The sequence below is a fragment of the Harmonia axyridis genome, chromosome 1 (genome assembly GCF_914767665.1).
Source record: "Harmonia axyridis chromosome 1, icHarAxyr1.1, whole genome shotgun sequence".
NCBI lineage: Eukaryota > Metazoa > Arthropoda > Insecta > Coleoptera > Coccinellidae > Harmonia > Harmonia axyridis.
Window position 1 is genome coordinate 35,403,462 of NC_059501.1, and position 26,669 is coordinate 35,430,130.

The 26,669-nt window shown below is 33.1% G+C and overlaps 2 protein-coding genes across 3 annotated transcripts in view; both read left to right on the top strand.

The window, feature by feature from the left end:
• Positions 1-287: 287 nt before the first annotated feature.
• LOC123680866 lies at positions 288-24,180 on the top strand. 2 transcript variants are annotated; one of them, XM_045618984.1, is made up of 2 exons: positions 288-3,509; positions 24,099-24,180. In XM_045618984.1, the coding sequence occupies exon 1, from the start codon at positions 350-352 to the stop codon at positions 3,449-3,451; it is 3,102 nt and encodes a 1,033-aa protein (XP_045474940.1). In that variant the 5' UTR covers positions 288-349; the 3' UTR covers positions 3,452-3,509; positions 24,099-24,180. The 2 variants fall into 2 exon arrangements, with proteins under 2 accessions (XP_045474940.1, XP_045474943.1); XM_045618987.1 differs by lacking the exon at positions 24,099-24,180 and adding an exon at positions 15,983-16,274.
• Positions 24,181-24,445: 265 nt separating this feature from the next.
• Positions 24,446-26,669, top strand: part of LOC123680901 (ras-related protein Rab-23) — a 45,455-nt gene continuing 43,231 nt past the window's right edge. Inside the window, exon 1 of the mRNA XM_045619026.1 lies at positions 24,446-24,577. The gene's annotated coding sequence lies outside the window, so the exon portion shown is untranslated. The remainder of the gene's footprint in view (positions 24,578-26,669) is intronic.

Below are 26,669 nucleotides of genomic sequence, written 5' to 3' on the forward strand. Positions count from 1 at the left end.
AACGGAAATTCTAAAATGTAGCAGGAGAGACGCCTCTCGACGCTTCAGTCGGTTTCTCATCGCCGTCGCGACGTGTGGAAATATATCGAGCTCCGATCTAACAGTGTCATTCGAAATTCATTCGCTTCTACCGATATAATCAATTTATCCTTGAAAGTAATTTCCATTTGTTTTCTTCCTCAAATCTTTGTATAATAGTTTACGAAATGGTTTCAATTGAACGAAAAAAATGAAATATTGTTATGAACATTGACCATTATAATAAATAAAAAATTTCTTAAGTTTGTTTTCAATTCAAACATTATTTGTGTTTGTGTTTTGTGATTGTTTGTGCTGTTGAAAATCCAAAATGGTAAATTTTGTGCTATCTTTCTGTAAAATTACTGGAGCCAGCAAGATTTTCACTAGAAATTTTTACTTGCCTCTTCTCAAACCCTTAACACCTAGAGAAGCATTCCGAACTTTTCGAATAACTGGAAAATGGTTACTAGGCTCCAAAATTCAGAGATATATACCAGTTCTTTTAAACCATAAGAAGAAAAGATCAAAATTTGTCAAGAATTATGGTAAATTAAAGCACAAAGAAATGGAAAACTATACTTATTTGACACCTATATTAGATACTGATAATGAGACACAAAAATTATTGTTAAGCATCCTCGAAAAAAAAAATGGTAACGGTGTTTTCGTTTATACTGTTGAAGACAAAAAAATGAATATAGTGCTACAAGCCGATTTAGAATACGCTGTTAGGGATGGAGATGTTATAGATGTTTTAGTGTCTCAAAAATCTGATAAAATACTGATTAAACTGAAGGATTTCAAAAAAATTCCAATCGAACTAGACTATTATGATGTTAAAGAGCCGATGTTCTGTGGCGAAGGAGCTACTACTGAAGCCGATGAAAAATTACATCATTACGGTAAATACACAATGAGTCTAGCGAAAATATTCGAGGACAAAGAACGTCAAGAAGAAGAATGGGAAATTATGTTACAGAAAATTATAAAAAGACGAAAGCGTCATGCTGCGGAGAAATCTAAGGAATATAAGGCTCTAGTGAAAGAAAATTTGAGGAAATTGGACTGGGATCAGTTTGAAGAAGACGCTAAGAGGGTTGTTCAAGAAATAGCAGAACCTAATAAGGAAGAACCTATAGATATGGAAATTGACGATTTAAAGAAAACTCTGGGGGTAAATGAATTCTTCTCGGAATCAGAAAAAATTATGAATTTACTTCCTAAAATGAACGAAATTTCAGATGTACTGAAAAATATGGAACATGCACATCTGCATGAACTCCTGTTGAATGAGTCAGAAGGAGAAAACAGTAAAAAAATTTCAGGTGTAATGGTAACCCTATCATCAGGAAGGGAGGTATTTGTAAGCGGGCAAATGGTACACACCGAAGAAGGTGAAGTCTTTGTACCTGGTCAAACCATTCAAACTGAACATGGAATGGAATACAACCCCGGTTTTACCATAAATATAGATGGAAAGCCATCACTCATTAACGGTTTGATTATGTCACAGAAAGAAAATGAACCAATGTTTCTTCCCACTCAGTCAGCAATTACAGCTGATGGGCAGCTTACGTTTGCACTTAGTGAAGAAGAAAGGCCTCCACCACCTACTGAAGAATACATTCAGTTGAGGAAAGAACGCAGGCAAAAATTACAGGACCCTCAAAATAATGAAAATAATCAGGCTATTCTTGAGGAAGAAACGAATGATGAAATGCAACAAAACCTAACCGAAGAAGATATTTCCATGAAGGAAACTGAAAAAGAAGAAGAAGCCATAATTTTATTCATCAACGATAAGGATCTGATTGATTCTGAGTCATCTGATTCCGATTCTGGTATTTCAGAAATCGATTCAGAAACTTATAGATTGAAGCAAGAAAAAGATCGACTCGAATTGGAAGAACTAAAAAGAATATTGATGGGCGACGGTATGGAGAAACTGGTAACTGATATAGAGGACAAAAAATTGAATTTGCAACAACGGTTGGAAGAGCTGAGGAAGCTGAAAATGGAATGTGAGAGACCGTTAGTATCGTATGCAACCGAAAAAGATGCCTGTGAAATAGCGTCGAGCATAACTCAAGATAAAGAAACTATTAATAGGTTAGTTGACATTTTGCTCACAATGATTCGTAAGACATCGACAATAAGATATAAAAATAGCATTCATCCTGAAAATATCATCGAGACCCACGTGAATCTGAATGACGGTGAAAATAGCAGTGAAAAATATCATTGTTCTTCAAATAGTTTGAAAATATTACTGAAATCGTCAATTGTAGCAGCTAATAAGGTATTCAAGGAACGGCCTAAAGATCAGTTATTAGCTCTAGAAAGAATAGGATGTATTTTCACGGATATTTTCAAGAATGATACTCCGCTTCTGGCAGAAATTATAGAGCTTATGAAAACTCCAACGGAACGTAATGATGTTTGCGAAATACTATTCAAATATCTTTCATACGACTATAGAGATTCAAAGGTCAATAAACTCAGTCAAATAATTAATTGCTCTCGTAAAGGTGTTGATAAAGTTTTGGACGTAATTGAGGAGCTCATGGTGAATGATAACAAAGTAATGTGCGAAGCATTTGTAAAACTGTGTAAAGTAGACGAAGATATACTTCACGATATGTTGGAACATTGCCGAAGTCATTCATATAAAGTTAAGATGGAAAACGACGTGATAAATTTGTTGGAAGACAGTATAGCTTTTGCCACTAAAAGGTTCACGAACAATAAATTTCACGAAATTTTCGAGTTAGGTAAGGATGATTTTCAACGCTTCATCGACCAATCCATTTGCTTCGGCAAAGCGTTACAGCTTACAGATGTCGTTGACGAATTATCGTGTCAAAAGTCACTAGAACTGGAAAATTATGGGAACAACACGCAGAAGTTCTTGAAGAGAATGTTCCTGATTGATAAACTCGTGAGCAAAGACTTCACATTGAGGAGAGCAGTGGATAGACTACAACGAAATCCCGATCAAGCTAAATATGACCCGAGAATACGTCAAATAATAAGGGAATCGGGGATGCTGTTATCGAATGGTTTCACGTTATCGAACTCCAGAACGATACCTCTGCAACTGCTCAAATCCCAGAATCTGCTGGCGCTTGAGGATTTTTTGGTGCAGAGAATGAAAATGGACTGTGCTGTACTGATAATTAGGAGCGATTTTCAAGCTGTGATACCTAAAGAAGCACTTCAAGGAGTGCAATCTGGAAGGATGCCATATGTTCTTATAGATGAAAGCGGTATTTCTAATTTTAAGCCCCTGCATAGTCTGGCTGCATTGAAAGGGGGCAAAAATGTCGATTACATATCTAATAATAACTATTCTAAATACAATGGAGATATCGAATCCAACATGGAACGTCGACAAAGTGTGGCCACAAGGACTAGTATGAATTATGCTTGATTTTTTCGACAGTTTGTGTGTGCAAGTGTTCGTTCCTCAACATTCCTACTTCAAAAAGGTAAATTGATTATATTCTCAAAACGTTCATCAATAATTAATACCTCATTAATTTCATAAAACTATTAAATATGGAGCATGCTTTAAATTCCAATCAAGAATTAACATATTTCATTCTCAATTAATTCTATATGCAGTTCTGTCTATGAAATTGAATAGCATTAGTATCAAGTGTGGTAATCTTATAGTTTAGGAGAAATCAATTCTATAACCCCTGATTTATGTCTGAGAGTATATTCATAGACACATAAAGAATAAGGAGGGCGAAAGGGTACCGGAAGGTAAAAAGTATTTTTTTTTATATTTGCGAGTCTGTACTTCAAAAAGGTAAATTGATTATATTCTCAAAACTGCATCAATAATTAATACCTCATTAATTTCATAAAACTATTAAATATGGAGCATGCTTTAAATTCCAATCAAGAATTAACATATTTCATTCTCAATTAATTCTATATGCAGTTCTGTCTATGAAATTGAATAGCATTAGTATCAAGTGTGGTAATCTTATAGTTTAGGAGAAATCAATTCTATAACCCCTGATTTATGTCTGAGAGTATATTCATAGACACATAAAGAATAAGGAGGGCGAAAGGGTACCGGAAGGTAAAAAGTATTTTTTTTTATATTTGCGAGTCTGTACGTACACGGAAATATTCAGAATTACTGAACAAATTTTGTTATGGTTTTCACATGTAGATTTAAATCATCTTGGGCCAATATTATCCAAATGTTTCATCAAAATAGAATGTGAGTTGACAAAGTTATTGTCATCTAAATGTGTAGGTACATTATCGCGGGTTCAAAATTAAAGATTGGAAATAAAAAATGATGTGATAAAATATTACTTCAATTTTTAAGGTAGGATCGAACCTCAAATCCCGCGGTTAAATTCAGTTTTGGGCGAAATTCAAGCAGATGTTCTGTGAATGTGTCCGTTCGAATTTTGTTAACTTCAAAACAGCACACCCAAATTTACATCAGAATATAGAATGGCAATTTAAATCCTGGTGCATAATTCCATCTTGATCGCTTAACCAGAAGCACAGTAAATTCAAGAAGAATATTCGCATGTAGGTATCATATACCTATGGTAGAATCGTTTCAAGCTTCATGCAAAATTTTATGTTGAAAGCTTTATCGGAGCCGAAGAAAATTCAGGATATCAAAAAGGATGCACTGAGGAGAAGTCAGGAGATTTTTATCGCACTTTCATTCGCATGAATTAACAAGAGCTACTGACTTCACATCAGTGCTTTCCTCATTATTCATTCCCAAATTATTATACAGGGTGAATCACCGCGATGGCCTTTTAGACGTTCATAAAAAAACTAATCATAATTTTGTGCTGAAAATTTGCATGTTGGGAGACAATGATCATTCTCCCTAAAATATTTTCAGATCTCTACAACATCCGGTTATACCGAAAACAAACAACTACTTCCTCATTTAAAATGACACACCCAGTATATTATTGAATTCGTAGTTTTGATTTTTCATAATAATTCAAGTGAATCCAAGAAAAACAAAATTTTATACTGAGTTTCAGAATGCGTTGAAAAATAGCACAATGTATTTCTGATATTGAATAACGATTATTTGGTCACTCCTGCAGTGTTGTATTCATGAAACCATTTCTCTCAATCCTAATCATAAAAAGTTTAATTTATGATTCACACTACGTTTCATCTTCAACGAATATTGAACGGATATAAAAACATAACGTATTAACAAATTTATAGTATAATGTTATGAGTATGGGTGGAAAACATGTGGTGGATCGTAAAAATTATTTAGAGTGAATGACCCAAATGAACTATTTTAAAAATGAAACAAATCCTAGAACATCGATCATCTCCTAACAGGTTACAATTGCAAGATGTCTTGACGCAATGCCAGATCAAACAATAAACTGTGCAAGTTATTGAACTCATATTCTATTTTTTTTCCATTAAACTACCAGGAAGTCTCTCAATCCGTTTTGAGGATATAGCGAGGTTAATCGATTAATACATACATATTTAGTTTCAAAATCATTAATCTTTGTCAGTTTTCAACTCTTGTCGTTCATAGGAGCACCAAAAATAGTTGGGTTTAAAGCGTCATTAAAGCCAAAATGTAACATAATATTTAGTTGAAATGTCATCATTTCATTCGGAAGTCATTTTGGACGAGTGACGAATATTTTTCACGTACAGAACGGATCCACAAAAATCTTGTCTTATTGGATAGGTCTTGTTGATAAGGCGATGAAGAAAAAATATTCACAAGAATTTTTTATTGTTTGAAACGGACAAGTGTTTTTTAAATGTTCAATTGAACGCCATCAGAAAGCATTCAAAATCATTACGTCAATTTTTGTACTTTCATTAATCACTAACGGGAAAATTTGAAAAATTGATTTTTATAGAATTTCGAGGATAGAATTCGTTTCAAACTCGATTTTCGCAAAAATGGTATCTATGTTTTATGAAAAAAATTCAGAAGATATTTTTTTTTAGTGAAACTCCAACTATTTTTTTCGAAAAAAAGAAAGTTGTATAGATTTTCAATAGGAAAAGGATCATCGCACCCCTATATCTACGTCACTGGATAATTTTGGCACGAGACACTTACCTAATCCGAAACATTACATTATCTAGCATTCAATAGCTGAAAATTAAAACAATGAATAGTATTAGAGTTATAAGTAGGTAAAAAACTGATTTTTTTTTCGAAAATGTAATACCCGAATCTGTAAAATGTAGCTTGTTATATGTTTATATGAACTTTTTCCCATTAGAAAGAGTGGTCCTATCCGACGCCAAAGTTATTGAACCAAAATATGGACCACCCTGTAATAGCTGAAGTCTTCGCTTTCAACGTGAAATTATCATCTTAATGTGCTGTCAGTTTTCTCAAATCTAGTTCGGATATATCTAAAGTTGTTTCGAAAATATCGACGAATTTGTTATTTATATGGAACACCTTGTATCTTGGAAAAGAAAGATTTTCGGCTAAAAGCCCAAAGGACCTTGACAGCTACAAATTACTAGGAGAACAATATCCTGAATTTGTTCGCAATATATTGAGACACCACGTGTTTCTTGAATTTTCCTTAGTTCTAATGATATGATCATTTATTTTTTTTATTTGCACTCATAATATCACAGAAATATCGTTTTTTTTTCGTCTTTTATTGGTATTGAATTTGATGTGTTTTTGATGACACGTTCAATATGAAACTTTTAATTAAAATTGTTATTTCACTTATAAATATTTCATCGCGATAAAATCTGTCGTTTTAAAATCATCTGAAAAGCGAAAATTATAACAGTCATATTCACGGAATTCCAATTTTGATCATAAATGGGATTCGAAGCTATTGATTGATTTGATTATTATATATAATAGCCGAGTGCTAAATAACGATTATTATTATTATTATTATTATAATTGAATGCGAGCCATATTCCTTTGAATGAATTTTATGTTCCTTGAAATACTTTGGGATGGATAGTTTTTCAGTTCTTTGTACAGGATGCCAAATTGAAACAGAAGATTCACCTTGAAAAATTAATAAGACTCCTAATATTTATTTTCTCAAATATCGTTCGTTGCAGAATTATAAAGGATGTTGAATATGAAAAAATAAAACTAATTTTTATATTCCACAGTTTCCAAAAAATTTCACAATTAAACTCAAAAGAATGTTTGTGTTCAATAGATGCTTTATTTCGAAAAAAAAACGTAGGTATACATCTAAAGTTGCCACCAGTGGCATACAAGAAGGGCATCATGGTCCCTTTTCTCCATTATTTTTTCGCCACTGGTGAAATCAGAAAAATTATGCATTCCCTATTCAATTTTGAGTGAAAAATGTATACTTGTATGAATCTGGAAAAACTGTCAAGATAATTGCGCACTTATGAATACAAACATCCTAATGAAAAATTTGTTTGGTAGAAATTAATCTTACAATCCCAATTACTGGTCCAAATAATAACTAGATTTTCAACATTCAACCAAAAAAATTGCTTGGAATATTTCATATTCAACACCCTGCATCTCTGCAACGAACTACATTTGAGAAAATACTTTTTAGGAAAGTCTCATTTAGTTTTCAAGGGAAATCTTCTATTTTAATTTGACACCATAGTTTCGGGACACTGTATATGTTTCTCCATTGACAAATTCAATTTTCATTTTGTAATAATTTTTTGGAATGAATGAATATTATTATTATTATAACCTACCCCCATAATTTCAAGTTTCAATGTATTTTCTTTCGATAATTATTGAAATTCGGACGGACGGACAGAATTGATTCTGGGAACCTTGTCATTTGAAACCATTCCTTGTTCAAAATTCGAAAATTATAGATACTTCGAGGAAATGATATATCGACTGTTCCAGGAACAAACACTCAAATAACTCTGGTCATGTCTGCTAAAGGCACCTCGTGTATATTAACTCAGTCAAAGTCTGTTGAGGAATGAGTAAAGTGTCTCCTTCACAACATATCCCATGCATTTTCGAAGAAATCAAGAACTGAAGTATTTTGTTTTCTCGGCAAAAGATCTATGCCTGTTTTTTAGAGAAAGTCTGAAGTTTGATAAGTATATAATTACCAGCGTTGTCTTGCTAATGAAACGCTTTCAGACAACCATCTAAGAATCTTAAGATAAGTGAAAACGTGGTTGTCTGCGATCATCAACATCAAGAGCAGATCAAATAAGAAGAATAAGAGAAGTGGAAATCGATTATTGACTGCCATAGGAAATAGATCTCAAAGCAAAGTATTATTCTCATAGTCTTAAATGAACATATAACAGCAATCGCAATATCACGTTACTACCCACAAAGACATCTCACCGTTCTATTGCCATCGTGCACACAGTATACCTGAACAGATTAGAGATATTTTCATCAGTTCAAATGTGACGATAATATACACAATTTTTTTTAGTTGAGAAAGTTCAAAAATTTTGTGACCGTTTCAAAAGTTGCCGATTCTTGTCCAATAAATGTTCATTTTACAACTATTGTTACACAACTATTCCGATAACAGAGAATAACATTTTTCTGTGATCCAAATTGATTGTCATATTATTAACGATTTCAAAAGTCATTTTCAGTTTTGAATTACATGATTCAATATTTAGCATTAAAACGAACGAAAAAGGATGTATCGAACGAATTAGATCTTGAATATCGAAATATCCACCTGAAATTATTGAAACTGCTCATACAATAACCAAAAGTTTACCACCTCAGAAATCAAAACATATATAATATGAAAAATATTATACACATTTAATTGTGTGGAAAGCAGCAAAGAGACAGGTTGCCAGCATATTTTTATGATTTTCATCGATGAAATGGAACGATACATTGAATATGCACAAAAATATGGAATCGTATTCCCACCAGTATAATCTACGAGCCTACATTTTTCCCATCCAAAATGAACCTGAATAAATGTAATTGCTACTCTTGACCAACACTTGGCCACTTGCGTTAACGAAAGATGTAGTCGTAAGTTTTTTTTTAAATTCTTCAGAATGTGTAAGACGTTATTTATTTAAAGTATATAGGGTTGGCTGGAAGACATTGAATCGCAACAAAACGTAAAAAAATTTAAACCACTTAATATAAATTTTCACAAGAGGTGATCATCTTGTGAAAATTTATATTAAGTGGTTTCAATTTTTTTACATATCATCAGTACCACCATAGTATAAGGAAAGGATAGTAAGCCAACCGCCGTTTGACGGCAAGGAAATGGTCACCAGGGGTCGCTACTGTAGTTGGATTTGGAGAAGTAAATCGATAATAGATAGCGCTGAATCATGAGCTATAGATGGCGCAGAAATAATACGATAATTCATTCATTGGCGTGGTTGAAAAGGGGTCGCATGACATTGCCAACAATTTTTATGTTATTATTAAGTTACCACTACATTTGAATATTCGAATATTCATTGAATATTTATTCGAATAATTGCGTCTCGCATTACGATAAAAGTATGAATGATCACTTAACTCTCTATTCAGGAATAATTAAAACAAATTGATAGATACAATTGAATTAAAATTATTCATATAATAGTAGAAAGGGGTTTTCATCCGAAGAAATATGAATAGAATTGCGATATTATCAATGAAAAAAATATAAAATTGAATATAAGATTCTACATTCGAAAATATTCATTTCAATTTTAAATATGAGTTAAATATAAAAATAAAACATGATTTCATTTATTTTCAACATAATTGAGATATTTCAATATAATTTGGTTGTTCAAGGTGTGCTTTTCTTCAAATATTCATAAAAACATGGGCTGATATTTCGGTCAGAAAAAATTATTACAGGTGAATAATAAAATACATAACTCGAAGAATCGTAAAACGTTGGGAAAAAATGATCGAAACCAACTGTCAAAAGCTAAATATAGCTTTTGAGAAATTTCATTGAAACTTATGACATTAGGAACTTAATGTTGATAGAAACTATACCTATTCTCACTCAATCTATAACAAAATAATATCAATCGAATATTCTTCAAATACATTCAATTGAAATATCGATATTCCGGAAAATGAAGTTTATTCCATTCATAAATCCTGAAAAAACCTAGAGATATCATTTCATGACGACTGGACGTGATTAGTGATTTCATGATAACTTGTAGCATTGTACTTTTTTATCACAAATACACGCCACTGTCGTAAATGCTTATAACAGAGCTGAAAAAATATCAAAATATAGAAATCTTCTGACCACCCTATTTCAAATATTTTAGTTCTTCACCGAATTCTTCATAGGGCTCCACTTTACGGACCAATTTTTGACAGTAAAATTTGAGTAAAACGTGAGTACAACTAGATGGCGCTCAACATCGACAAAATTTCTTATACTATGGTACCACATAACTCAACATCGATTAATATCAGATAAAACAAAGGCTATTTCTGATAATCTTATTTATCTATGATTAATTTCTGTTAGAGCGTTATACTTTGTTGTTGTACTATCCAATAATAAGAAACTGAAATATTTATTTCAATCAAGTGAAAGGATGAATATCCAAATTATGAACATTTTTCCGGAAATAAAAATTGTCCGTCATGCCAATAATATATTCTCTTTATTAGTGGTATATCATCATTTTTTTTAAACAACTTGAACAACCGATAAAAATTCACATTTGAATAATACTTCATCCTGGGAATTCACCACGATATTCACAAGGCAATATAGATATATGTTTTTTGGGAAAATTTCATACAAGATAGAAGAATAAAAAAAAGAAAAACATTTACAATTAGAAATTTTACAAGGCAATATAAGTACAGGGTGGGCAAATTTCGATGTTTTAGCACTACAACTTTTGAACCAGAGGAGTTAGACAAAATCTGATACCCACTTCTCGATCTCTTTTTCTGAGAAACTAACAAGGGTAGTATTCATTTTTGGCCAGCTTCTTTTGTTTTCGAGTTATAAGCGAAAATTGGAAAAATGGCGATATCGAAAAACATTTATATCTCCGCTAATACTGATGATAGAGCTCTGAAATTAAAACATTATACAGGCACTTTTTTACGTAGAATCCAGTGGAGTGCTTGTATTTTCAAAAGGGTTTTTAATTACGAAGCTATGACCCAAAGTTATGTTTTTTTAAATGGGAACACTAGATTTTTGTGCCATTTTCTGAAAGCTTTATTTTTCCTGATTTCAAAAATATATAACATCGTATGATTCGTATCAAAATGAATAACAGAAAATGGTCAAAAACCTTTTTTTCCTTAAGAGTCTCAATATTTCTATGGTTTCAACTGTTGATGAGCCTTCCTATAACAAGAGCAGTGTCCTTCCGTCAATCTGATTATTTCTATGCTTTTCACTTATTTCTACAAAATTCGAATCTATATTCATTTTATACAAATAGTTTCGAAAAGATAAACGAACTTGGAAAAAGGTTCCTAGGTAGCTTGAACACAGTTTCAAATATTCATCTATTGAAATATCTAGAAGAGGTGTCGACTGTGCATTGTGCAATTGTTGTCATTATTAGGTAAAATATTATTTCTTGTTTGTCCCTTCGTAATTAAAATGTTGAGTTCAATCAGATATGCATTGTTTCATATGCTGTTTAAAATGGATTGGTACTTGTGCTTATTGATTCTGGAGACCTATGTAAATAATCTCCTGATACATGCATCTCATTACAACTCTGTCGATTGAAAAATTCGATCTTGTGGTTTCTCCGTTATTTCCAAATCAATTTTTAGATAAAAAATTTATAAAACATATCTAGATTCGAATTTTGTAGAAATAAGTGAAAAGCATAGAAATAATCAGATTGACGGAAGGATACTGCTCTTGTTATAGAAAGCTCAAGTTTTCTGTGTTCATCAACAGTTGAAACCATAGAAATATTGAGACTCTTAGGTGAAAAGAGGTTTTTGGCCATTTTCTATTATTTATATTGATCCGAATCATACGATGTTATATATTTTTGAAATCAGGAAAAATTAAGCTTTCAGAAAATGGCACAAAAATCTAGTGTTCCCATTTAAAAAAACATAACTTTGGGTCATAGCTTCGTAATTAAAAACCCTTTTGAAAATACAAGCACGCCACTGGATTCTACGTGAAAAAGTGCCTGTATAATGTTTTAATTTCAGAGCTCTATCATGAGTATTAGCGGAGATATAACTGTTTTTCGATTTCGCCATTTTTCCAATTTTCGCTTATAACTCGAAAACAAAAGAAGGTGGCCAAAAACGAAAACTACCCTTTTTAGTTTCTCAGAAAAAGAGATCGAGAAGTGGGTATCAGATTTTGTCTATCTCCTCTGGTTCAAAAGTTGTAGTGCTAAAACATCGAAATTTGCCCACCCTGTACATATGTACTTATAGTACATCGCAGATCGCTTAATTCAACTCTTAAGATTAATGTATTGATGCAATGTGAAACCTCACTAGATAAAACCTTCTATTATTACTCGTACACTAATCCACCATGCTTTTCTGTTTTGCTACTGCTATTTCCACTATACGGGGTGGTCCACCACATAAGCGGATCTCATTTTGAGGGAGTTAATGAAGATATTTCGAAATTTTTTTTTGTGACGTGTATAGGATAGTTGGAAGCACAATTTGAAATAATTTTCATATATACAGGGTGCTCGAAAACAGAGATATAGACCAAAGTAACACTTTTTTCCTTGTAACACCCTGAATATAAATTCGAAAATGGAATTGCAAGCTTGAATAATGATTTGTTTTTAGGTCACTTTATCCTTAGAAGCACCATTATAGGAGAAAAAGGGAAAAAATTAGAAATATGGTGTTCCTTGAATTGGTAATTAATGAAAAAACCAGTTACGCCGATACAAACAATGTTATTTCGAGTAGAGATATAGGCTACTTCTATGCAGAAAAAATCAACTCTGTATTAAATGACCAAAAATTATTTTATTTCAAATGGCACACCCTGTATTTCTATATCTTCTTGAACGTAAAAATTAATTTCTATTTTGATTATGGTTTCCTGCTTCTGAACTTTTTTCAGTAAGTTTTTGGCCATTACAGTAGTTAATTTTCGAATATTAATTATGATCACTCTGTATAATGCAGAGATGTTTATTTTTCTGCATAGAAATAGCCAATATCTCTTACCAAAAAACATTGTCTGTATCGGCGGCGTAAAATTGGTTTCTTCATTACCAATTCAAAAATCTCCATATTTTCATTTTCGCCATTTTTGCGAACCTAAATCGTGCTTCTAAGGATAAAGAAACTCATTATTCTTTGAGATTGCGATTCCACATTTTTTTTCACCTAATTTTGAATTGTGCTTCTAACTACCCTCTCCACATCACAAAAAAAGATTCTCAAATTATCATTATTTATTCCCTCAGAATGAGATCCGCATCTGGGGTGGGCCTCGGGGTTTTCCACCCGGTATAATTCTTCCTTGCATAATGTATCTATAAATGAGTACGTTGAGGAATTCAGAAAATGTGCATAGGTATTAGGTACATGATCTCGGTAGGTATTCTCAGAACATGTCTTCAGTTATTAAATATTTATTTTCCGTATATTTGTTGTCAGTAATTCATTTGGCACAGGATTTGAAATAACTGAATCTGAAATCAAAATATACAATCGTTAAATCTGATGCTTGGCATTAATATGCGAAGTACGCCATGCATAAATTTCGAGTAGACGTAAAATGTTAACAACCTGAATTTATTATTCAGGCTTAATTTCTTCTTCATTGATCATTGCAAATGTAAGAAATTCACACTCTGAATCATTTAAAATCTAAAATGGGAAGCAAAGAAGATTTACGATTTATAATTTTTGCACTGTTTGGTTACAGATAGTATTATTTATTATTTAACTTCATTTTGGAAATGATGAAGGAAAGATTTGGTCTTATACACTATAATGTTGAACACTTCATTATTGATTAATTAGGCTAATTCAGGAAAACCCATAGTATACTTCTAATGATAAATGAAAGATTTGGTCTTATACAGTATAATTAATCAGGCTATAGCCTAATTATAGATAGATAAAAATATTTCAAAAATCACAGATGTTGTTCGAAAGGCCAATCGTTTTGCTCGATACACATTCTTGCCCTTTTCAAATTATGTTAAATAGCCTTTTTCATCATGTCCGGATTATTACGGATCTTATTGCATGCAACTTCGATAAGTTGTGAGAGAATTTCCGAACTTCATATTTTGAGACGAATACAATAAGGATTTCAAATATCCCTAAACGAAATAATTAACAGGATTGAAATCTGGTGATCTAGCGGACCATGTATGGGATCCACCTTTTCCTATCCACATATTTGGAAAGTTCGGGTCCAAAAAGTTCCTGACTTTATCTATAAATTGAGGTGAAGTCCCATTATGCTGAAAATACATTCCTGCAATGTCCATATCTTTGAGTAATGCAGGTAGATAATTTTGAAAGAAATCTAAATAATGACCACCTGTAACATGTGTGCTCCAATCAATTGGGTCTTATATTAAACTCCACACCATACGTACTTTGAAAATTTGTGTTGGGTTTTGATGTACCTGATTTCATGAGGATTTTCTTCAGCCCACATATCCGAATTCTTCAGATTGAAGATGCTATTCCTCGTGAAAATGGTTCTTCATCCGTAATAATAAAATAATAAAAATTCTATCCATTATTTTTCATTTTTTAAAATCTATCGACTTTAATCGTATTTTCTGGAGATGAAAAGGGTAAAGGTTATTTCTCTCCAATCTACGCCATACAGTCACATGCCGTACTTTCAGAGCATGAGCAATCATCCTAGTGCTATTTTCTGCACGTATCTTTATCATTTCAAAAATGACTTAATTGATATTTAAGTGCCTACTTTCTTGGGATTCATTCAATTTTGATGTTGGAAAAAGGCAGGCGCGGATCCAGGCCCCACTTTTGGGGGGGGGGGTGACTTTTAGATACTCAAAATACTGAAAATGTGGAACCCAGACACTTCCGCCATTTTGGAAAGTCATTTTTTGCCATTCATTGATATGGGTTTTCACAAAATGTGTTGAAGGTGAAATTTTTGCTGATCTTGTAATTATTTGAGCCTTAGTATGTCAAATTCTAGGAAGGGCGGCAAAATTTAAGAGGTGCCCGGCCCATTTGGGGGTGAACATTCCCCCAATCCCCCCCCCTGGATCCGCGCCTGGAAAATGGCCATTTTCACGAATATAGTCTATAATTGTTGAAGCCTACTCGAATAAACTCTAGTGTCTCTAGTGGAATTCAACAGGAAATAATTTCTCACAATTTTATCATTTCGCGAGAAATAATTATCAGGATGGAAGGATATACAACTGAATTAATGTATTCAATCAGCGAACAAGAAAATTTTCCAATTAAATCTCAATGTACGATTTTCCTGAGAAGTTAGGGAAATTCCACTACTGAACTAAATTTTTGTCCGAAATTTTTGATGAGTTGAATGACGTGCGGGACATTGAAATTTACTGATCCCTATTGAAAAATCTCTGCTCTTTCCGAATATTTCCATTAAATTCCAATATTCCACTATACAGGGTGTTGAATCTCAGCTTGTTAAGAGTCCCATATTTTTCTAATACGGACCTGACTTTTTCAATCAGTTCAAAATTAATCAAAGGACCTTATGGAGTAAATTGTTCGTTCCAAATATCAATCAAATATACTGGGTGGTTCATAAGGGATTGAAAATATTGGTGAATTTATAAACCACCCTGTATCTCGGCTATGGGGAAGATTAGACCTATCATATATAGATTTTTGGACTCGTCTAGGGCAGCTCTACCTCAGGTTAACGTATGTACATTTACCAATGAAACACTCTGTATAAATTCCTCATCCTATTATAAAAATCATCAAAAGTTTGAATACTACAAATTAACCAGGTGTCTATCTTCACCTTTGATAATCTGTGATTTTCAGATAACTAAAATATTCGGTGCCACCAAGGTCTCCGGATTTAACACCGTCAGATTTTTCCAAGATTTCAATATTTCAAAATTGATAAATGTCACCAAAGAAAAAAATCTAACATTGTGACGAAATGATCGATCGCCCAAAAAAGTTACCCAATATTCCCGTGACCACAAAAACAACGGACTTGAGATATTGTATGTTGATATAAAATAACAAATTCAAGCTCGATGCAGAATTTCATGTGGATTGCATAATCTGAACCATCGAAAATTCAAAATATAAAATAAGAAAGCCCAATATTTGGTTTTCAAATGTGAAATAATCACTTGAATATTAGAGCCTAATTTCAGGAGGATAGTACCTATCATCAAGACCTAGATAGCAATAACATAATAGTTAATTACATCTCATATACCAAAATTCAGTTCTGTGTGCTTTTAGAGCCAAAAAGGCGCATATATAAACAAACAATATAGGAAGGATATATCACAAATACAGGGTGGCCATTTGAAAACGAAACAGACGAGATTACAGACGAAATAAAGTTTTTCGATAGAAATGCTCGGACAGGTCGATTTCTGTTTCGAGGGGGACAACTTAAGATGTAGGTTACGGACGCATAGCGCTTCAACCCTTGCTACTACAACCCTCACCCCCAAATTTTGAATAGGGAAGATGGGGTGAGTGATACCTCATTTGAAAGGTATTTTTATACTGATTTCAGCACAGTAATTGTTTTTTCATTTTATGCATTAGTTCTCGAAATATTCTCAACTAAGTATTTGAAAATGAAGTGGTGTTTTCATGGCAGTTGTAGTGTTCGACATTTTGAGCTTCAAAACAACCATGACTGTGGCTTCCTTCCTAACTAACTAACGCATCAATATTTCGAGAACTAATGCATAAAATGAAAAAACAATTACTGTGCTGAAATCAGTATAAAAATACCTTTAAATTGAGGTATCACTCACCCCATCTTCCCTATTCAAAAATTGGGGGTGGGGGTTGTAGCAGCAAGGGTTGAAGCGCTATGCGTCCATAAACTACATCTTAAGTTGTCCCCCTCGAAACAGAAATCGACCTGTCCGAGCATTTCTATCGAAAAACTTTATATCGTCTGTAATCTCGTCTGTTTCGTTTTCAAATGGCCACCCTGTATATTAATCGGATCGAAAGGGTACAAAGAAAGTTCACTAGAGTCTTATACTACAGGTTCGGGAATAGACAAGTTGAGTGTCCTTATGATGCAAGGTTGAGGCTTTATAGATTGACTACTCTGGAGCAAAGAAGGGTCGTATTCGATCAAACTTTTTTATATCGGATAATGAATGGCCACTTCGATTTTCCTCTCATTAATGAGGAATTATTTGAACACTCGTGCTTTCACCGGACGTCGAAGAGAACTGTTTTATGTTCCAAGAGCGCGCACGTCGTTGTTTTATAACTCCATTTTCTTGAGAATCATGCGGTTTTATAACTGGCACATTTTTTTTATTGACATTTTCAATATTTCTCCAGTTGCTTTTAGGGAAAAATTATATTTGTATCTATGTAGAAATTACTGAATTGTTTATTTTTTTTGATATTGTTGATATGTTTTATCTTATAGTTTATGTTCATTCTCAATTGTAAATATCTTCTTTTTTGTGGTGAATCCTTGTAATTGGGTTATTCCTGTTAGGATTCCTGCTTATGTTAAATAAATAAATAAATTGTTCAAAAGCTTCAAACGCCAAGTTAAGAGACTATAGGTCCAACTGTAGTTTAATCATTCTATTGGCTCGCATATAGTTCGAAAACAAAGGTGTATAATAAATCGTGTAGTGAATATTGCATATTTACTGTATTGGCCATGAAGCGTTTCCACTTCATCAATACGCCCAACCAAATAGACCTGAAAATACATCTTTCGTATCGGATGCTATAGCATTGACAACAAAGGATTGCAGAATTATTTTTGCGCATCTGAAAATAAAATCCAGTAGACCCTTGTCTAAAATGATTGATATTGTCGCAATGGTGGCTACCTATTTTGAATCGGCATTTGGCTGCTAGAACGTTTTTGCCACGGAATAAGATTCCATTACCTATTTCGCATTGATATTCAAGTGGTGTTTGGTTTGATCGTAAAGTTGAGCCCGAGGTGCAAGTTATCGTCTGAATGTAAGTTTTTGGTGAATTAGATAGAAAAATCACTAATGGCATTCATCCATCTATATGATTCATTGTTTCATAATCGATATCATGTTCGAAGTTATTTTGGCTCTGTACTTGAGTATGTGATAATAATAATGAGACACCACATTACGTTCAGCGGACATGAGAATGCCAAAATTTTGCTGCAAACAAACACAAAGTTAGACTTTTTGGAGAATATGAAGAACGATAATTTGTTGAACATACACACAAACTTGAATGCACTTGTTGTTATATCTCTATTTTGCATTTTTCTGACCAATTTATGACTACAATTTATTTTTCTATTTGTTGACATGTTTAGCTCTTACATCGTTACATATTTTGTCATTCTTTGTTGCTATTTTGTTTTTTATATTCAGCTGATGGTTACACGATTCTCAGACTCATTCTTAGCATAAGTTATGTTTCCTTCGTGTTTTCGCTTTTAACTTGATGATTGTTATTGTTTTCTCATTTTTCGCATTCAAAATTTCGAGAATTTATGCTAGTTTTGGTTTGAAAACAACTTATTTTTGACGAGTAAGTAGATGGCATACTATGGTCTCCAGTTGTTGCTGTTTAGCCGAAAACGTTATACCGAATATCAAAATCAAATACTTGGAGTACCTACAAACCATTTCTCATTATTACTATAATTGATATCATGTTGAATTCTTATGTAATGATGGTATAATAGGTTTCTTTTTTATTCCACATGAAGCGTGTACCTATCATCAATAGTATCTATTTGTTTTCACTTGAGAAGTTGAAAAAACGTCTTAGTTAATTTATGTTCCGAATTTACATTCCAACTAAAAACTTTAAAGACTGATATTAGACATTAATGCCAAAATTTTGCTTCTTAATTTCAAGAATGATGCATTTTTTAAATAATATAAGATTATATTCTCTTAATTTTTCAAGACACACATATTTTTTTTATACATAATTCGGCTCTATTCATTCAATGATGCTTTAATGATTTGCTCATTCACTCTTGGATTATGAAATATGAAAAATTGTCAGAATTCATATTGCCAATAAAAGTTTTAAATTCAAGAAAGCTTTTTTGAGTTTTTGCAGAATAGGTTTTTTCCAATCCTTCTCCCGTATAACGAAATAGCTCCTCATTTAAATTTGATTTGATTTAAAATAAATTAACCACAAAAATAAACCATATACTTTTTTTCATATATATTTCATCTCACTCAATTTTACTTTGATGAAGCTGCAGGTTACTGTAGTCCTACTGTAATTTCTGATAATGACAACTTTGTTGTCTGAATAACGTGCGGCAAAGACGTCCAGTGAACAAGAGTGTTCCAATTTTTCCATATCGATATTGTTATATTCACATGGCTGTAAGGAAGTACTATTCCATAGTGTTTCGAGCGATATTGAGTGATTCTTCAAACTGATGTATAGGGCAAACCAACATTTCCGAACTCTAGTTTCTTGATTAAATCAGTATTGAATAATGCTTCGTTGCTCCTCCTCTTTTATGTAGTTTCCTATTAAAATACGATGTAATCTCCAGCAAACAAAATATTTCTCATTCAAGTGTAATAATCTGAATAGCGGTAATGTATTTGTATTCATGAAGAAAACATCTTAACTGTATCGATAATGTTGCCTGAGATTCAAACTAATCAATGGAGTTCAGGAAATTAATTGCACTCTATCAAGATCAAGATTTGTAGCGATTGAGTTGAGATAATAGTTAATTAATGAATTTTGATATAATAGATAATAATTTTTTTTGGAGAACATAATCCAGGGTGTTCCCTAATTGAATGTCAATATTTATGAGGGTGATTTTTGGGCCCATTTTAAGAAAAAACTTCATATGAACATATGCACTAAACGTCTTACCTTTTGAGATACCGGGTGGTAAAGTTTTGAAAAATAAAAAATTTATTATTAATATCTACAATCCCTTATCAAATATTTCAATGAAATTTGTCATAGATGTACGATGAATCAAGAGGCTTTTTTAATGTATCACTTTTTTTTAAAATTTGATCTGAGTTAATTTAATTTGACCTGCCTATTTTGGCAGACATTGATGGTTCGCCACATATTTTCCCTGAAATAAAAACTATTTTTGAAATTCCCAATCATTTCTTACCAAAATTGGATCACTTGACTTTTTTCAATCCGATGCACGGTTTTCGTTTAAAAAAATAAAAACCGTTTCTATGCATGATCATAACAATATCGTTAATACATAACACATAAAACATATGACAATATCACCATGCAGAGACAAACGTAGATTTTATATCCTTCATAAATCTAAAAATTCAACACCAGGAGTCGACAACATCCCATGGTCCATTGTCAAAGCACTGAAAGAGAGTACACATAAGAAACTGAGGGAAATTTATGAGTATTGTTTGAATAACAGCATATTCCCTAAAATTTGGAAAACAGGTACCATAATAAATATACATAAACCAAATACAGATAACCGAAAAGTTGAAAACTACAGACCTATCACCCTGCTTCCAGTACTAGGGAAATTTTACGAAAAATTAATAAAGAAGGTGCTAGATGTACATATAAACAAACATATACCAAATTTTCAGTTCGGATTCAAGGAAAATAATTCAACAAACCATCCTCTCTCAATTTTCATATCTAATGTACAAAACTCAACCCTAGGAAAATCAAGATCTGCTGCTTTATGCTTGGACATCCAGAAAGCCTTTGACAGTGTGTGGCACAGAGGACTTTTATATAAGTTGAATGAAACAAAATGCCCTTACTACCTAATAAAGATATGTCAGCATTTCCTAGAAAACAGAAAACTAACTGTTAAAATAAATAATACTGTTTCCAACCACTTTAGTCCAGATCAAGGCACACCTCAAGGATCTCCACTTTCGTCATCACTGTATAATTTCTATTGTTATGATATGTACACCAATCCATCTAAAAATCAATATCTGCTACAATTTGCTGACGACACAACATTGATAGTACATGAAAAAACAATACAAGGCTGTATACAAAACCTACAAGAACAAGTAAATACAATCACAACATGGTTCCACAAGTGGAGATTGAAACCAAATCCAAATAAGTCTCAGTTTATCATCTTTGATCACTTAATTAGCCCAAATTCACCATCTATAAATATCAATGGAATAAATATAAAACCGTCACCAACTATAAAATATTTAGGAGTTCAAATTGACAACAGATACAACTTTAATGCTCACACAAAGATGATAAAGAAAAAGACTATTTCCAGAGCCACATATTTTGCCAAATTAACATATAGGTCACAAGGAATCAACATACAAACCGCAGCAAAAAAATATAAAGCAATTTGCAGGCCCTTGATTGAATATGCTCACCCACTGTATGCAAACTGCAAATCCAGAGCAATGAAAAATCTACAAGTAGCAGAAACAGCAGCCCTGAGAAAAATAACAAGAATGCGACATCCAAATAATATTCTACATAATCCCCCTAACCAACTTTTATATGAAAAGACAGGAATTGAACAGATAAATGAAAGAATTAAGAGACTCAACAAGAAGTTTCATTCTAAACTCATTGAACATCAGAATATAATTGAACAATACCATGACGATGGAATAAATAAGTCAACAAGAAAACACCCTACACAAACACTTTTGAAAATTTTGAATACCAATTAAATAATATTATATGTTATAAAATGTATTATATTTAAGTATAAAAAAAAATGTAAATTAAAAGGCTGAAGGACCCTAGGTCGGTGGCCTTTTGTTTAACAATAAATATCAGTTACTACTACTACTACTAGATGAAACCTGTGCGTCAGACTAAAAAAATTCAAGAGATCAAATTTGCTCATAATTGAATACATATTTAATTTTTTTTTTATTTTTGAAAACTTTACCACCCTGTATCTCAAAAGGTAAGACGTTTAAGACGTATGTTCATATGAAGTTTTTTTCTCAAAATGAGACCAAAAATCACCCCCATAAATGTCGACATTCAATCAGGAAACTCCCTGTATACACACCGGCAAAATTAGGGAAACGGACAAATTCTCAACGAAGTTTGTAGTTCATTTTCTCTTGAAACAATTATTTTTTGAATTGTAGTTTGATTCCTCGGGAATATAATTGTTCAGATGCCTGTGGGTCGGCTTCAAATTTATCTTCTGGGCTGCTTTGTAGGGTCTACCTTTTTTGGATACGTTGTTCTAAGGGACGTTCTTCTTTCATTTTTTGGAGAATTTGGGACATACCCTATAGCTAGCTGATGGGTGCGGACCATTATAATTGGCATAGTCTCCTGGTGAAACCACCGCCTTCTTGAACTTTCTTGACGGGTTCTTGCCTCCACACATGACGCATCTTGGGCCAACTCTGCAGGTTCCCTATGCGTGGGGATATTTATTGCACTGCTGGATTTCTGTGGATTTGTGTTGTATTTATATCGCCACGACTACCTCATAAAATCGCATCAGTTTGTAGTTCTTCTCTTTCATGTTGGTTGGTAGGGAAACCATCAGGGCGGGCAACTCTTATTCCAAATATTTGTTTCCAAATGTTTTCTCGCGGATTCTATCTACCTTGAAGATGGTAAGTAGACCTCTGATGACTACCCTCAGTGGTATCTCTTCTTCTAAAAGGTACATGTTGAAGCCAGCGTTCTATAGGCTTCGAGCTGTTTGGTTACTTTTCTGTAGTGATCACCTGAATGTGAATTCTTGGATTCACCATTTTTTTCGATGTGGCCTTCATATTTTCCTTTTGGAGAAAACTGGAAACTGTGGTCACAGCTTTAGAGTCCTCTAGGATGAGCATACGAATTATCTGCTTATGGTGGCTTTGGGTTTGCTGGTAACAGGCACATTTTGGTCATCGGTCTTGGATAGTGCTGTGGGGGCAGTAGGGAGTTAGACTTCTTCGTTCATCTCATCGTTGCTTCTTTATTGCAACAGGGTTCTCTGTAATAGAAATATATTAACGTTACACATAATCAATACATTGATTATGAATCTATAAAAAAAGATATTCATAATTATGACATACCTATATATTTATATTTATAAACAAAAACACTTATACTTATAACAAAAAAACAATCATATTTGATAAACTGAAGGTCACAATATCATAACGAATGTCATATTTCATTCAAATTCATAGATAATCAATTCTTATGATCGTCGCTATTTTGCTAAGGGGTTGTCCATTAATCACGTGAGGCTTGAAAGGGGGGGGAGGGGTTTAATAAAAATCACGAAAATATCACAAGGGGGAGGGGGGGTGTAGTAAGATATCACGTGTATTTATTTTTTCGTCAAACTCGCGATTTTTAAACAAATATTAAGCGGCACGGCGCGGCGTGTAGTGACCTTGACTACGTTAAATATATTCATGTACTAGTACAATTCATGTTTTTCCTATGATTACACTTTTCGTTTATTATTATTGTTATGGCAATCAAAAAAAACTTGCAACCAGGTGTAGACATTTTTATTATGGTCCTTAATTTCAGAAGAAAGATTATAGTTTATACCTGTATTTAAATTAAGATAATATTCAGAAAATTTTAAGATTCGTTGTAGGTACTAAAAATACACGTGATGTTGAGAAGGGGGAGGGGGGGTGGTCTTAAACCTCACTACGTATCACCAATGGGGGAGGGGGGTTTAAAAAATGCTAAAAAAAGATCACGTGATTAATGGACAACCCCTAAGGAGCTAAGCGACTCCTAGACGTTGTTCTGGTTCTTCATTGCTTGTCATTAGTCGGAGGACGACTACGACTCCATTTGGCCCAATGAGAACAGGACCTAAAACGATTTTTGCCAAACATTATACTCCTGATCTCCTGAATAATATGAGATGTAGGCAGTAGATCTTGTGTCAATAATAGAAAAAAATTAATTTATTATTGTTTTCAAATTTCTCATAAGTGATTTCTTTTATTTCCAGACTTTTTCCCAAGATTATCGATGCTCTTCCGACCTGTTTATCAAAAGGAATCCAAGATGGAAGCAGGTCCTAGTGTCGTCCCCAAAAAACGATCAAATCGTCAAGTTTCATCTTCGGAATCTTCGACTGCATCCACTTCAGTTCAACTGCTAGAACCGAAGTTAGAAGTAGTCGAAGATCCTCCTCGGATACCTATGTTAGTCAGTAATCCTTCTGGATTGAACATTGTCATTCCCAAGGAGGCTACCAGAGATGTAATGTCAGGCAAAGTATCTTACTATCTGGTTAATGAGAAGGGAATGACTCTGTTTGAACCAAAACATATGATGGTAGCTTTAAAATTGGACAATACAGAAAGAAGGAGGATTCAAGATTTTCCTTGCATTGGGGCGCATTTGAGGGAATTGCCATTCCGACCTCGGAAGATCAAATACCGAAGGAGGTTTATATCTCCTGAACTCATAGGGAAAGGAATTTATGTGAGTATTTTTTTATAAAAATTATTCTGATGAGTAACACTGGTTAATAACTTTAGGAATACATCTTTTGGATGAACAATTGACGTAAAATTGACTAATGGAGGCAGAGTTACCTCCACTTCGGGGTAAATCTTTCAATTTTTTATGAATTATTACTTCCAATTTTTTTTTAATCTTCTTATCAATGGATGGAGGGAGTTATGTTCCCAATAACCCCTTCCCTCTTGTCTCCTATGAATGTGTCAACATTATGATGATCGCAAACTGAGCGTGTTATTTGAGCCGAGTTTAATGAAACGCGGAAACGCCTCCTCAATTTGTCGATTGAGATTCCAAGTCGAATAGATTTTGGTATAGAAATCTATCGAATCTCCTGAAATGGATTGCATTCGATCTGACCACTTCTATTTCATTCTAACTTTTATTTAAATATAATATTTTAGGATTTTTGATAGTTTTAGGTGTTTTCTGTGAAAGAGGAAATAAAATAATAAACTATAGTGCAAAATTAACAATATTTATTTGAAATCGAAATATTCATGTCAAAATGAAAAGAATGTCGTTTTACACTTTAGCACGAGGTTCTCGTCTCTACCTATGTTTCTGATGATATTATGAATTATGATAATGATTGAGATATGAAAATGCAATCCATTTCAGAGACTCTCAGCTGAACTCATGTCGATCAGCAAGATTTGCTCTCAATTAAAAAAAATTTTGTGGTTATATTGATATCAAAAAAAGTTACTAGATTTCAAGATATTGAATTAATGTTTATTTCATTTTAAATGGAAGGTATGCCATGATATGAGCCAATTGATAACCACGGCTTCGGCTTTTCATGAAATTTTCCATGACCAATTCACACAATTGGAGCTGTGTGCATTTCCTCGGTAAATTCGAATTCCATCTTTAAGATCTTTGAGTCTTTATCTTTCAAGTGACCCCTGAGAAAAAATTACAAGGTCTCGGTGGCCAGTTGTAATCGCCTCTTCGAGAAATAATGATTTTGCGGTCCTCACCAAACTATTTGTACACCAAAATTCAGCCATTTTCTCTCTCCAACAGTTCACTGTCGCAAAAATTCAAAACTAATTGTAATAACAGAAATTGATAACACCAATGGGTTCTAGTGGAAAAAGTGCTTGTGGAATGTTTTAGTTTCATCCTTGTAGTATCAGTTGTAAAAAAGATATGAGAACTTTTCATTACACGCCATTTTTCCCTTTTTCTTATAACTTGGAAACAGTTGAACCTATCCTCAAAGGAAACATTTTCGAGCTTGATTGTCGAGAGAATCAATTAATTAAATAATTAAATAACGTACTTCGTCGATATCAATCGAATACACATTAGTCACGCTATTCCTTGACCAAATGTTCATTGAATATAAAGGAAAACATCGATATGAGTGTGTTAGTTTGTTGTGTCAACTAACTACATACTTAAGAAAAAAAAATACTGGTTTCCGATTAAAACATGCAACACTTCTTGAGGATAGTATATGATTCGAACAAGCTGTCAGATCACTCAAAATCTTTATCTATCCATAAAATTTCATGAAACTTCATCTATGAAAAGGACATGGCAGCAAACTAAGATGCATCTTACAGCAAACTAATGAAAAATTTCCACGTGTTCGGGGTGTCGATGTTGGAAAATGGAATTTTCCTACAACTGCTATGACAAGTAGGTTATTCTTCAAAGCTTACTGAATTTCAAAACTATGTATTGCTCATACTGTGGGAATATTATTCCCACATGTGGGCATTTCACCCACACCTCGCTTGATAGACCTATGAAATTTGGCTTTTGAAAAGTTGTTTCTATGGAAAAGCATAGGTACTGTCAATGAAGGCCATTTTGAATTGGATCAGGAACATTACTTGTATTATTTAAATTTGTGCAGTTGCAGGAAAAGTATAGTATTCATCATGTGAAGAAATAGTTATTTGTTTTACTAGGCAGCAAAGAAGTAGATTGACTGCCGCGGCTGATAGTTCATAGCTGAGGGTAGCGAGTCTAGGAATTCAGCCAAGGCAGTCAATCTACTTTGCTGTCGAGTTAAACATATATATTTTTTTTTCGATGA